The sequence below is a fragment of the Chelonia mydas genome, chromosome 10, assembly GCF_015237465.2.
Source record: "Chelonia mydas isolate rCheMyd1 chromosome 10, rCheMyd1.pri.v2, whole genome shotgun sequence".
NCBI classification, from domain to species: domain Eukaryota; kingdom Metazoa; phylum Chordata; order Testudines; family Cheloniidae; genus Chelonia; species Chelonia mydas.
The window spans coordinates 9,248,615-9,261,142 of NC_051250.2; the positions used below are offsets into that span (position 1 = coordinate 9,248,615).

The window sequence follows — 12,528 nt, forward strand, 5'->3', positions numbered from 1 at the left end:
TGGCTTCAAACTGAAATATTCTGGAAAGGTTGAATGATTCCCCCCCACGCCTGCCTGCCCAGTATTTTGTTGTTTTGGTTGCTATGAATTTGCATTTTTCAGTGGGGAAAAAAAGGTTGGCTGAAAAATTTCATCCAGCTCTCCCTAGGAGTCCTGAAGCCGTGTCCCCCTGCTCTAACCACGAATCCAAAATCCCCACGCAGATGCACTTAAAAAAAAAAAATCGCATTTGGCTGATCTGGTCGTGTCCTGTCCCAAAATGCTGAGGCTGCCTGGTTGCTCTGTAACTGCAGAACAGCCTTTGACCTGCTGCCCAGCAAGGATCCTACTGACCCTCCTCAAAGGAAACCTAGCCACCTGCTTCTCCACATCCCCCATCACCACAGAGACAGAAGGCAACTGTCCAGGCCTGGCCTCCATGGATGGCTGCACTGTTAACTGCTGGCTAATTGCTGTGAGTGGGACACACTCAAACCCAGGCCTCTGAAAGATGCCCCCTGAGCAGAGGCTGCGTTCCCTTTGCATGCTGCATGACCAGCTGCAGGGCTGGCGCAAGCCCTCCTCTTTCTGCCCGGCCTCACAGGCTCCCCCGGTGGGTGCTACCACCCTTACCTCGGAGAGCCCTTGGCCTTAGACCTGTTTCCATGGCAGCAGGACCTGCTGTGTAGAGCAGCTGGGATCAGCTCTTTGCATCCTCCTTATGGCTGAGGGACTCCCTTCTGCCCTTATCCCTGAGCTGAGGACTGTCCCAACCTGCCTCCCCAGCTGAGGCGTTTAAAAGTGAGAAACTATCCACCCAGTTCACACATGTGCTCATCCCCATTGGGTGTTTATCCCACTCCCCTCTGTGCAGAATCCTCTTGTTCCCAGGTGCATGGGAGGGGGCGGGGGGGAGAGAGAGAAGAGAAGAGAGGGAAGCTGCTTTCAGGGGTACCTCAGGGGGAGAACACAGCTGTGCAGGGAGAAGAGTGTTTCAGGTCCTGATTTTGCTCCTCCCCCTGCCCACAAGTTGCTACGCACCTACCTGCCAGCACTGCTGCCTCAGGCTTTTCTCTCTGCATCTTCAGCCCCACGCAGCGGAACTATTTCCAGACCCTTTAACTGTCAGTCACTGCGAGTCTGCCTCTCCCGACATGCTGATTTGTCTGCCCAAGGAGCTGAGCACCAGTGTGCTCACAGGGGCCTCCTGGAACTTATCACTGCAGCTCAAAGGAACAGCTGCTTCTAGATCTGGCTGAGCACATCCTCACCCCAGTCCCAGGGTGGGTGGCATCTATGGTACTGGAACAGGATCCTCTTGTGCAGAACGCTCCAGTGAGCAGGGCCATGTGGGTGGCTGATGCCCTGCATGGGGCAGCCCAGGGAGCTGTGGCATGACTGACTGAGCTTCTAGCAGGAGCCAGCTACTCCAGTAAGGTTATTGCTGCTTAGGACAAACCTAAGTCTCTGCTGTAAGTTGCCTGTATCTTAGTGGCAGGAAGAGTCAAAGGCTGCAAGTTGTAGGGGAAGGTGTGTGTGAACGCAGGTTAGAAGCTATTTCAGTTGAGGCTTTTCCCATGAGAACTAGTGCTGACAGACAGGGGGACTAAGAGTACCAGGCCTAAGTAACAGCACGAGGCAACTTGCTCTAGTCCCCCAGCTCTGCATAGGCTAACAGGCATGGGCAGGACAGTAAGGTGTTTGAACTCAGGCCCTCATTTGAATGGTGCTTTGCAGAGGTGAATAGCAGCAGCAGGATGCTCTGCTCTGGCCAAGCACCTGCCTCTGCAGCTGCTCTAACAAGGGATTAGTCCCTCTGGGCTGCCAGCAGACACAGGATACTGCAGGCTGAGTGTGGAATGAAACCCCACCCCTGTTGGGTCACTCCCCCTCCCCCCCCCCAAACACCTGCCCTTACTGTAGTCTTGGTTCTTCACTTGACCTGGTGCCAAAAAGAAAAGCAGCCCCAGCAAGCAGCAGGCTCCCCAGCTTAAGGGAAAGCCAGTGCACTAACCTCAAAAGGAGTCCCACAAACAGCCCTGCAACAGTAGGTAGAGATGGGCCCTGGGTGTTAAGGCCTTAGATGACCTGCTCCCTTCTCTCTCCTGCAAAGGGAGATCATGGCTTGAATGGAGTAGAGCTGAATCAAGCCTCTCCATCCTCAAGCTACGAAAGAACCTTTAACATTAGCATTCTGTACCAGCTGGGAGCAGGGTAAGAGCTGGGTGTGCCCCCTCACCTCCTTAGCACACACTGGCTCATGAGCTGACAAGTCATTCAGAACTGCAGGGCCAGGAACTCACTGGATGCGAGCCAAGCTTCAATCAAGGGAAGCTTCCTTTAATCCCCTTTGCAGAGCTGCCAGAACCAGCTATTGGTGTGGGGTGAGGATGTGGTTCTTCATTATGGACTGATGCTGGCCTCCAGCTAGTGACATTAGAGCATTTCTCTCTCCCAAATTAGGCATTAAGAGCAGGAAGCATAGCTGCAGGGATGGGAGCTGGAAGGCATCACCTGTCTATGCTGGGTAGAATGGTGGCCTTCCTGATGCTTAGAAAGGGGAGTAGTGTCAACTCAGCCACATGTAAGCTTTGACCAGGTTTGACTTGACAGGATGCACCTTGTCTAGTGTCAACAGGAGTGGAGCATTTCTCTTCAGGTGACTTACATAGTAGCCTTCCTGCTCCTCTCCAGCCCCTAATCTGCTTGCACAGAGCCCAATCCAACAGCATGATGCAGAGAAACTACCATAGAATTGCAGGCACAAACGAACAAGTTTTCTTGTTTCCAAATGCAGGTTTTTATTGGTCTTTCTCCACTTGAAGCTATTTAAGTTATACAAATGGCACTTACAAAACATAAAAAAACCAAAACTGTTAACAAAATTTCAGAGTGAGATGTTTTCAAAGCCACGACACCCGATAAAGGAGACTGAAAAATTCTTGACCTATTGTCACATGGAAGAAGCCAGAGCAGGAGTTACATGGTTCAAACTGCAGCTAGGAGTGGGGAGAAAAGGGCCACAGTGGATGCGAAAGCCAGCAAGCATTATGTGCCAAGTCACAGGATCGTTCAGGATTTCAGCAGGCCACCTGTTTCTTTAGAGGCATCTTTGTCCCTAGAGCAGATTGTGGTTTAAACACCGACAAGAATGACAGATCACCCCTGAATTTGAGAGAAGGTAGATGAACCCAGAGGTAGAGTCCTGACATCACAACAGGAGCAGAGATGATGGTAGGGAGCCCATCTCATCCCCACTCAGATTAGGGGTGCCAGTTGCTCTCTGAATAGAGAGTTTAGCACCAAGCTCCTATAGGAAGGACCCATATAATGGCAATGTGGCTTTAAGGCTTATGAACCCCTCTCCCCTACCTTGCCGCCGGCCACTAGTAGTGGCCCTTTGTTTTGGCACAGATGTGAAGCCACAAGCACCATGCATGGTTTACAGCTTAGCAAGGCATGGAGATGTGGACTGACCCATGGGAGCCAGCCACTGGAACACAACCCATGGCTGTGATGCAGCACCTTTATCTGGAATACATCCACCTGTTCTCCCCCACCCCCCCAAAAAATCGGTACAGGCTCAAACTGGGACATCTGGTTGGCCAAGTACAAAAAGGTAGGCTATTTAGGTGGTCACAGGGAGTAGAATGCCACCCTTGGAAAAGCCTCAAAGGGCAAAGTGCCTTCTGATACCCTAAAGAGAGGTTTAGCATTACCTATTACAAATGCACACATTGTTAGAACTCTAATGCAGACAACAGCTGATAATAGCGCTATGGAGAGCATATATAAATAGACATTAAAAATACTGTTTTGGTCCTTTCTGCTTCCAGTAATGTTGTTAAGTTTTCATGCCATCAATGCAGAGTTGGCACTTGGGTCAGAGATACTGACTAGTCCTCCTCCCCCCTGGGGTGGCAGAGAGGAGATAGCTTTATCAGACCTATACACTAGAAATGGGCATTTTACACTTTGCCACCACACTGTTCTGTGGTGAGGATTTTAAGATTCCAGTAGGGTATGAGATAAGAAGTGAACAAATACCACTGTGCAAAAGTTGCTAACGAGTTTTCTATTCTAAACTGAGATCTGCAATTTTTGCTTCCAGCCACTGTCCAGGGAATGAGAAATATCAGCTAGTTTACACTGCTCCTCTCCTCCCACTGCTCCTGTAGCCCAGGAGACTTGGTTGTTGGGTAAAAACCCACTGAGATATGGCAGCTGGTGGGGCAGTCCCGCTGTGTGCCAGACTCACTTGACTCCTCCTGAAGGCACGGAGAGGAGGCGGGTCAGAACCCTTGTAAGACCTAACCCTTGCTAACCAATAGGCAGGTATGCCCACCCTGTTCAAATTCTACTACCCCTTTTAAACAGCCACAGGGAAATCAAATTACCAGCCTGGCTGGCAGAAGTTTTTTGTAGAGGAAGTCTTCCCCAGTTGCACACAGAGGTGAGCCAGAGGGTTGCTACCAATTTCACTCAATGTGTCCAGCTACAGTATCTGTATCAATTCAAAGAGCCTGTCCCCTTCCAAAAAAGTCTAGGATTAGCACTAAGGCAGCTTCATTAGCCTCTCAGGTGCACATCTGAGTGAGATGTGCTAGAACCTGCTGAGACAGGCTCCAAGATGCTCCTTTGACACTTAGAAGCACACATGGGGCACAAGGGGAATCCCACGGATGGAGCTGGGAGTCTGAAGCCTTCTAGACTGATTGGCCTTAGGAGAGTTTCTAGATGAACCCCCTGCATGTCTTTCCAGTTTTGAGAGTTAAGCTTGCTAGTCCTGCAGCTGAGTTCTGTTTTGCTGGCTGAAGCCAGCCCCTCGATGGGCTGGGTATGATCTGCTGGATCACCTCTTCTGCCCCCACTAGGAACTGAAAATATTTCTCCTTCATAAACCAAGTGGGGAGAAAGTTTCTTCCCATGCTGGGAGCTATGGAGAACACATTTAATCATAGAGACAGATTAACATAACCCATCTCACCTCCCTTGGTCTGAGCAAATACCAGGAGTGTGGGATGCTGGCACTCAGATTCTCCAGCTTTGTGCAAGCTAGCCCTTGCTTGACAGCAACATGGGCATGGGCATTGGCAGAGATTGAGATATGGTGCCAGCACTCCAATATGGCACAAGAGAGCAGAGGTGATCTTATTCCCTTTAGTTTTAGGGGAAGAGGACAACAGAGGTGATGCTCAGAGCCAGGGTGGAGGATGGCAACTACCATTTCAAAGCCCAACACAAACCCAAGGAAAGACCCCACTAGCTCTATAGACAGGTTGCATTTTCCCTAGGTCACTATCCAGTTAAGAGAGATAAAGAAGACCAACCTCCAACAAATTGGGTTGGCTTCTATGGCAGGAGGGAGCAGCAAGCCAGTCTGAAAATCCTTTTACAGAGAAAAAAGAAACCAAAAAAAAACAAAACAAAAAATTTGGCAAGGGGGAAGCTAAAGTGCATTTAATATTCCCAGAGGGTGGAGGGGTCGATTGCATCGGTAGAAGCCTTGAGGACACCAGCATGGTCACCCTTCAGGTATTTGCCGTTGGTTTTGATAGCCACTTTGTTATAATCGCAGAACTCGAAGAAGAAGTCCACGGGCGTATCGCTGCTGCTGGTGACAGAGGACTCATTTCCCACCATCCAGTATTTCCCAGTGGAATCTGCAGATAGGGGTGGGGGGAGGGGAGAAAAGCAGCGTCCTGAATGAAGGATATCTGGAATAGACGCCAGAGGCTAGAGAACACTGCCAAGCTACTAAGCTGAACTGAAGACTACAAAAAGAAGTGTTGTGAAATTACAGATAGGAGAGGTGGTGCCATTAAAATCCACATGAGTTGTGATCCACAGTATTGGAGTGTTCTTTAGAGAGAGATCAGCTCAACATCCAAAGACTTAGGACATTTGAAAGGAGAGCCAATTTTGCAGCCTGAGCTGTTCAGTTTGCCCATGGGAAGACCGGAGAGGGCCACTCAAGGCCAGCCTGCTTGTTTCAAAGTTTATTGTGCTTCTTAACTGAACCTGAGTTCTTGACAGCTTAGGGGAGCCATGAGACCCCACGGGTCACTGCAATCACAGGGGGACGGAGTAGCACCTATGCAACCCAACACTCCGTCTTGCTCCTAGTGACTCCAGCCCAAGTTCAATGGCAGTGACAGGCTCACCCCCAGCCAGTGACAAATGTCAACTTATTATGGTCCAAGATGTCTGGTTGTTGGCAGTCTCCAGGACACCAAGGGCTGAAGAGATACAGAGAGCTGTCCCTCTGCAACAAGGCTGAGGATTCACAGTACAATAGCAAGGGGGTTTAGGTTTCATGGATATGCCAGAATTGCCTTGGATTAGGTTGGTTAGGCACAGAGGCTTAACAAGGAGAACTTGAACAAGGCAGAGATCAGAAAGGAGTCTCCTAGACTCAGGCCACTCCAGCAAAGTGGTAAGCCAATGGTCACTCTAGAGCAGTGACTCAACCTTTCCAAACTACTGTACCTCTTTCAGGAGCCTGATTTGTCTTGTGTATCCCCAAGTTACATCTCAAAAAACTACTTGCTTACAAGACAAAAATACAAGAAAAGTGGCACAGCTGAAAAGTTACTTATTTTTACCATACAATTATAAAATTGACTGGGATATAGATATCGTATTTACATTGTGTATATAGAGCAATATAAACAAGTCATCGTCTCTATGAAATTTTAGTCTATATTGATTTTGCTAGTGCATTTTATGTAGCCTGTTATAAAACTAGGCAAATATTTAGATGAGTTGATGTACCCCCTGGAAGACCTCTGTGTATCCCCAGGGGTACCGGGTACCCTGGTTGAGAACCACTGCTCTAAAGGCAGCCCAGATCAGACCTCTAAACCTCCTTTAAGTCCATAGAAGAGAGCCATCCAGCAATGCAAAGAGCCTCCTGGCCCTTCCCCTCTATGGAAGGGTGCCACACAGCATTGGTCTGTGGTGTAGGAGATTAAAGTTGTGTAGCCCTTAGGGTAGTAGCCCTGCCAGTGACCAAATGATCTCCTTCATGCGTCATGTGTTACTGTATGAACAGCTGGGCTATTCATACAAATACAGCCACAGCGGACAATGTGGGCAGGTGGAACCCCCAAGGCTGCATACCAGCAGGACTGACCTTTGATATTGTATGCACCATCATTGAACTCCAGTTGAAAGACATCATAGGAGGAACGATTGCAGTCCAGGGTCCCAGTCACCTTGCGGCAGCCAATGAAACCGTGTTCCCCACGAAGGACAATGATTGGCCTGTTAATCAGCTTCATCAGGAAGTGTTCTGTCTCACCTACCCAGCCAAAAGGTCAGGGGAAGAGATGGAGGAGAGAAGGGCAGTTAGGTACCCAGCTTGTTAGAACAGATCCAGATTCCCTGGGGGGAGAGTACAAGAGATGTGCCATGGAGATTCCCCCCCACCCCTCCCTGCAAGGCATCCCAAGCTATCCTCTTAAGGTTCTAGATTTGACTTGGGGTGGGTGAAAAAACAGCCAAGGTGATTAGAGTCAAACCCATTGACCACCTCCAGTCTGGTGGATCAGAACCTGGGAGAGGAGACAGCCACCCTGCTCTTTGCCACCTTCACTCTGACACAGGCCAGGGGGTGGCAGAACAGTAGACCAATCAGTGAGGTCAGAGGTCTCTAGCTTTCCCAGTGTCATCCCAAGCTCTTCCCCACCATTACTTTCCCAGAAGTCACTAGGCTACAAGGGATCCCCTCACCTGCTGCCTCAACAGTGGCTGCGAGCTGCCCGTTCTTCTTGGCCGTGACATACTTGCCATTCGCAGCCTTCAGGGTGATGCGCTTGTCGCACCATTCGATGTCAAAGTAGCAGCTGGCGTTCCTGCCACAGCAAAGACAAACAGCAGACAAGCCATTGGGAAGGGAAGAGCTGCACTGGGGACCATTCTCCTCCAACAGAGGGGCAGTGCAGCTTGGGGCCCATGGAGAATAGCTCATTCTGCAAAGCCCTATGCAGCCAGCCAGGCCAGCTGATGTTTGAGATCCTGCATAGGAAGGTTTGGTGGACTTATCCCAGCATCTTTTCTAAGGAGTTTTAGGGTTAAAAGAAATTCACCATCTACTGTGCAATTTTAGGCTACAATTTAGGTCTGAACGGCCAGCAGTTAGTGGAGCAGACTATACTCTTGGCAGTAATCTTTGGGCTAAGTTCCCCTTCGTTCACCTGATAGTTTAGCCCTAGGAGTTTGCTTCCATGGTCTCCTTCGTGACATGTCAAGGCTTTTGCCCTGTGTAAAGAGAAGTGATATAGGTTTTACCTGAGATGGGCCCAAGGAAGACATTCTGGGGTGGTAGAGAGGGAAGTCAGACACCTTCTGAGATCTACTTTAGGACTCCAGTCTAGATGTGAGAATCTGGAGTCTTGTTTCTCTATCAGGCCTGACTTGGGGAATCCCTTCATTTTGAGTTCCACAAGGACTATCCCCATATGCAGTTAAAGATTATGAGATCCAAGGGGATTCTTTGAGGCAGTGCCTAAGGACAAACTGGAAGTGGCAAACCTCAGGCCTAGGTTAGTCTATTTCCTTGCTAGGAGGGGGTTTGGAGAGCGTTCAGTTACAGAAACTCAGGCTCACTTGCCCAGAGGTTTTGGGCAGAGTGACTGAAGAGTCACCTGGAGTCAAACTGACCCTCTTGCTAGGCTTTGCTTTGGGTGTGACAAGTTCCACAGCTCAGGGGAACCACATCCATCTGGTACTGGTTACAGACGGCAAGGACGCTCTTAGGTATGAATTCCATTGAGGAGGAAGGCGCTCTAGACCGTATGCTTTCAGGGCAGCTGCTGTAATTCCTAAGTGATCAGCGTCCCCCCAGCTTTGTGCAGTGTTTTAACCAATCTGGTTTGACTGGATAAAATAGTGAAAAGTCTCACTTGGTGTACCACCACTCAGTTTAGGCGAGGGAGGATCATAAAGGGTCTCTTATTTTTGCCTTGCCAGGCCTGCTGTCCCAAGGACACCAAGACAGACAGCAGAAAGCACAAGATTCTGCTGCACCTTCAGATATGGATGAAGCTTGCTGCATTCTACTGTACTCTGGAGAAGCTGATGGAGTCTTGGGGCAAAAGGGAAACTTGGTGTTAGGGTATCTGCTTGGAAAGATGGAGTGCCTGATCTTGCAGGGCAATACTCAAGTCACTGGAGCAGGGCCCATGCAGATAGGACAGCTTATAAGGACCTAATATTATAGTTCTCTTGTGTAGATGGGTGGGTTCTAATCAAGGCTTTATTTTCACAAGGAAGGTATTAGACCCATTTCTGGCACACAGCCTAATTTACATCTAAGGGTTCAGATAGGAACTGCAAAGGATTATTCCTACTTGCCTCTAAAGGGCCTTATTACAGCCTTCTGTGAAGTTTGGCAAGTTGACTGCTCCAGATACCCAGTTGTCCTTGTGAGGTAGTGTAACAATTCACAACAGCTACTGTTTGCCCCCTCCACTCTAAGAGGCCATTTAGCCCAAGGGGATGAATGCTTGCAGAGGACTAGGGCCTTATCAGGCATGGCATCACTACCCTACTAGGGCCATGCGTAGGAGGAATGCTGCACACCTTCACTGAGCAGCATCTCTTGCCTGCGTATCCACTAAGTGCATTTGTAGCTGGAAGTGAAGACATTAGTGTTTCAGCCTCCTGTGGTGAGGGACAACCTTGGTAGTGGACCAGTTGCTTTCAGTTGGACCCTGGACTCAGGCATTTCTACCCCAGTGCTGGGGTATCAGGGCCACCTTAGAACAGATGGCATTCAAAGGGTAGAACAATTTTGTTCTACGTGCAGATGAGACCCCTGGATTCTTTGGCTCCAAAGACCACCACCAAGCAGAATGCCCTGCCCACGACAAGCACGGGACAGAAGACACTCTAGAGACTTACTTCGCTGAGGCAGTGGACTGTATCCCACCATTGGAGGTGAGGGTCCAGTATTTCCCAGTATAGGTCCTGAAGGCACACTTCTTGGTGTCCTTGTTAATCTCCAGTTGGAAGGTTTCTTGGTCACTCTCCTCATCCTGATTGGCTGAAAGGTCCATCCCTATAGGAGAAAGTCAGGAAACTTATCTTGTGGCAAGAAGCCCCCTCCCCATGAGACTGACCCCTCTCCCCCCCTCCCCCCAACCCAGTCCAGCTCAGACTGGACAGAGCAAGGAGTATTAGAGAACAGCCCCTAATGCAGCCAATTTTCAACATGTTTGTTAGGGACCCAATGAGTTAACTGAATCAGCAGCACAAGAATATCAACCGCAAGGAAGAAAGTGGGGCAAGTTTTGCAGAAAGATTCTGTGACAGTTTGCTTACTCTTAGCGAATCCCCCTTAGCTGCACTAGTACCCTGTGCATAGGCTTTCTGCAAACACACAAAACCACACACCACACCATCCATGGAACAGTTTTCCTGACATTAAGATTTTAATCTGGATGCTCACGTAGTTGGAACAGAACATTTCAGCTAAGTCTGCAAACAGCTGAGCGCGCTACTCTCAGCCCTATTCCTGATCAGCCCATCAAATGAAAACAAGAACAAGGGGAAGTTACAATTGGCTACTAGATGTTTTCATGTGTAGAGATGCTAAACTAGTCAATCCATAGTAGTAAAACTTGCTTCAGCTACATGACTTTCCACCACATCTGTAGACTTTACGGCATGCTTAAAACCAGGGCAGGGGCTCCCATGTGTTAATTGTCAAAGCACTTCCATGTTTCCTGGTCATGCGGCAGCACTGGAAATCAGAGGCTGCAATATGGCTGAAACAATTTGGACCCTTTGGCTGTACAAAGGAGGACAGAATTCGGGGTGTCATATTGTGGTCAGGTCCCTCCATCCCAGAACGACAGAAGTTAGTTTGTGTCCCATCTAAACTCCTCTCTACTCTTCCAGGTCAGCTGGAAGAGATTAACAAGGATGTCAACTGGCCTAGACTAGCATCCTGCACAGCTGAAAGGCACTCTATTAAAACTGGAATCATAGCACATCTGCACTGGGCCACTTTCACCCTAGATCCAACTCTTGAGCCTGCTTCTCCCCCTCCCATCCCAACACACTGCCCTGCTCTGCCTGGCTTGTGCATGCTGGCAGTGCCTTGTAGTTCTAACTGTACTGTCTGGCCTATCATGCACTCAGGCTAGTCCTCTTGCTGCTGCTCCTGTGCAAAACTGCACTGCTTTATCCTCCTGTACACGGCTACCCAAACACAACTGCCATGGCACCCTGAGCCAGTCTGGCCCGGTGAGATACTGAGAGGCCTCACTTGCATCTGACCACAGGCATTTATCCTCAAGAAAATATGCTTAGTCAATACATGCTTGGGCCAAGCATCCCTGCATGGAAAGGGAAACTCACCAAGCTTGGCAGCTTTTTCCTAAAAATACTTCTGGGATGTGAGTCACAAGCAAGCACTTTGGAGCCAAGAAGAGCCCAGAGTAAGATTCCAGTGTCAGACTTTAGAGATCTTAGCAACCTACTGCTTTCGCTTCTATTCCTGGAGCCTGCCATTGTCCACTGGGCTTTGGAATCAGAACTGTGTGGGTAACGCCGCTGAAATGAATGCTAGCAATTGAGGGAACAATCAGGCTGCCCTAGATGGACAGGGTTTTTCCCGGGAAGAATATGGAAATGGCTGGTTATTGAGAACAAGTTGCTCGCCCATCAGCAAGAATGAAGTGCTGAACTTGACAAGGATTCCGGAGCTGAATTAAAGTGGGAGCATTCAACATAATTGCTCTGCGGTGTGTGTTTTAAAGGGCCACGGTCTACCACCAAAATGAAGTTGCCATTAAATTCTGTTCACAGCATCCTTCAGTGGGATAAGGTAGAATATTTTGCGAAGGGCTTTTTCCACTCTGATGTTTGAGGATCCTCCCCCAGTATAAAACCTGCTTGTCACCTCTTCACTAATAACAGTGGTAGCAAAGCTGGAACTGAAGACTTGCAGAGCTGGAAGGGAGAGAGCAAAACTGCCTATATCAAGTGCCTTCAAATGCACAGGCCAACTGACTAGTTTTCCTCTAATCTTTCATCTCTTACAATCTGGAGGGTTACACACAGTAGTTGGCATAGAATTTTCAGTCAGATTGTTTAAATTAAAGGGATGTGGTGGTCAAACTGCAAAAGTCATGAGATTAGATAGGCCCAAAGCTGAACTTCCATAGAAGGGAACAGGCCTAGACAGAGGCAGGCTAGTTAGACAACTGTTATCTAGTCAGACATTAGGGTGAAGAGTGCCCCCTTTGTGAGAAGTTGATAGGGGCAGTGTTAAGAGATAGCTAGGGAAGGGTCAGGCACGGCTTCAAAGGGTTAGAGATCCCTCTCTAAACCTTCACATGCATTTAATAGCTAATACTGAGGCCAGCTAGGTCTGGTCTATAAATTGATTAACTGGAATGATAAGCAAAGCACTTTACTTTCAGCTTTTTGTTTACCTAGCTTGGTTATCCATAATCTACCATGACTCAATTGGCTTCTTGTCAGTACCTTTTCATCCAGGCACGTCTCTCTCAGTTGAACTAGTGTGACTAGTCAGTG

General features: G+C 48.8%; 1 protein-coding gene across 1 annotated transcript in view; it reads right to left on the reverse strand.

Moving 5' to 3' along the window:
* Positions 1-2,755: 2,755 nt before the first annotated feature.
* Positions 2,756-12,528, reverse strand: part of FSCN1 (fascin actin-bundling protein 1) — a 30,847-nt gene continuing 21,074 nt past the window's right edge. The window contains exons 2-5 of the mRNA XM_007062723.4: positions 9,886-10,042; positions 7,714-7,835; positions 7,115-7,282; positions 2,756-5,642 (exon numbers count right to left, since the gene is read on the reverse strand). Of these exons, the coding sequence (XP_007062785.1) occupies positions 5,440-5,642; positions 7,115-7,282; positions 7,714-7,835; positions 9,886-10,042 (650 nt within the window). The 3' untranslated portion in view covers positions 2,756-5,439. The remainder of the gene's footprint in view (positions 5,643-7,114; positions 7,283-7,713; positions 7,836-9,885; positions 10,043-12,528) is intronic.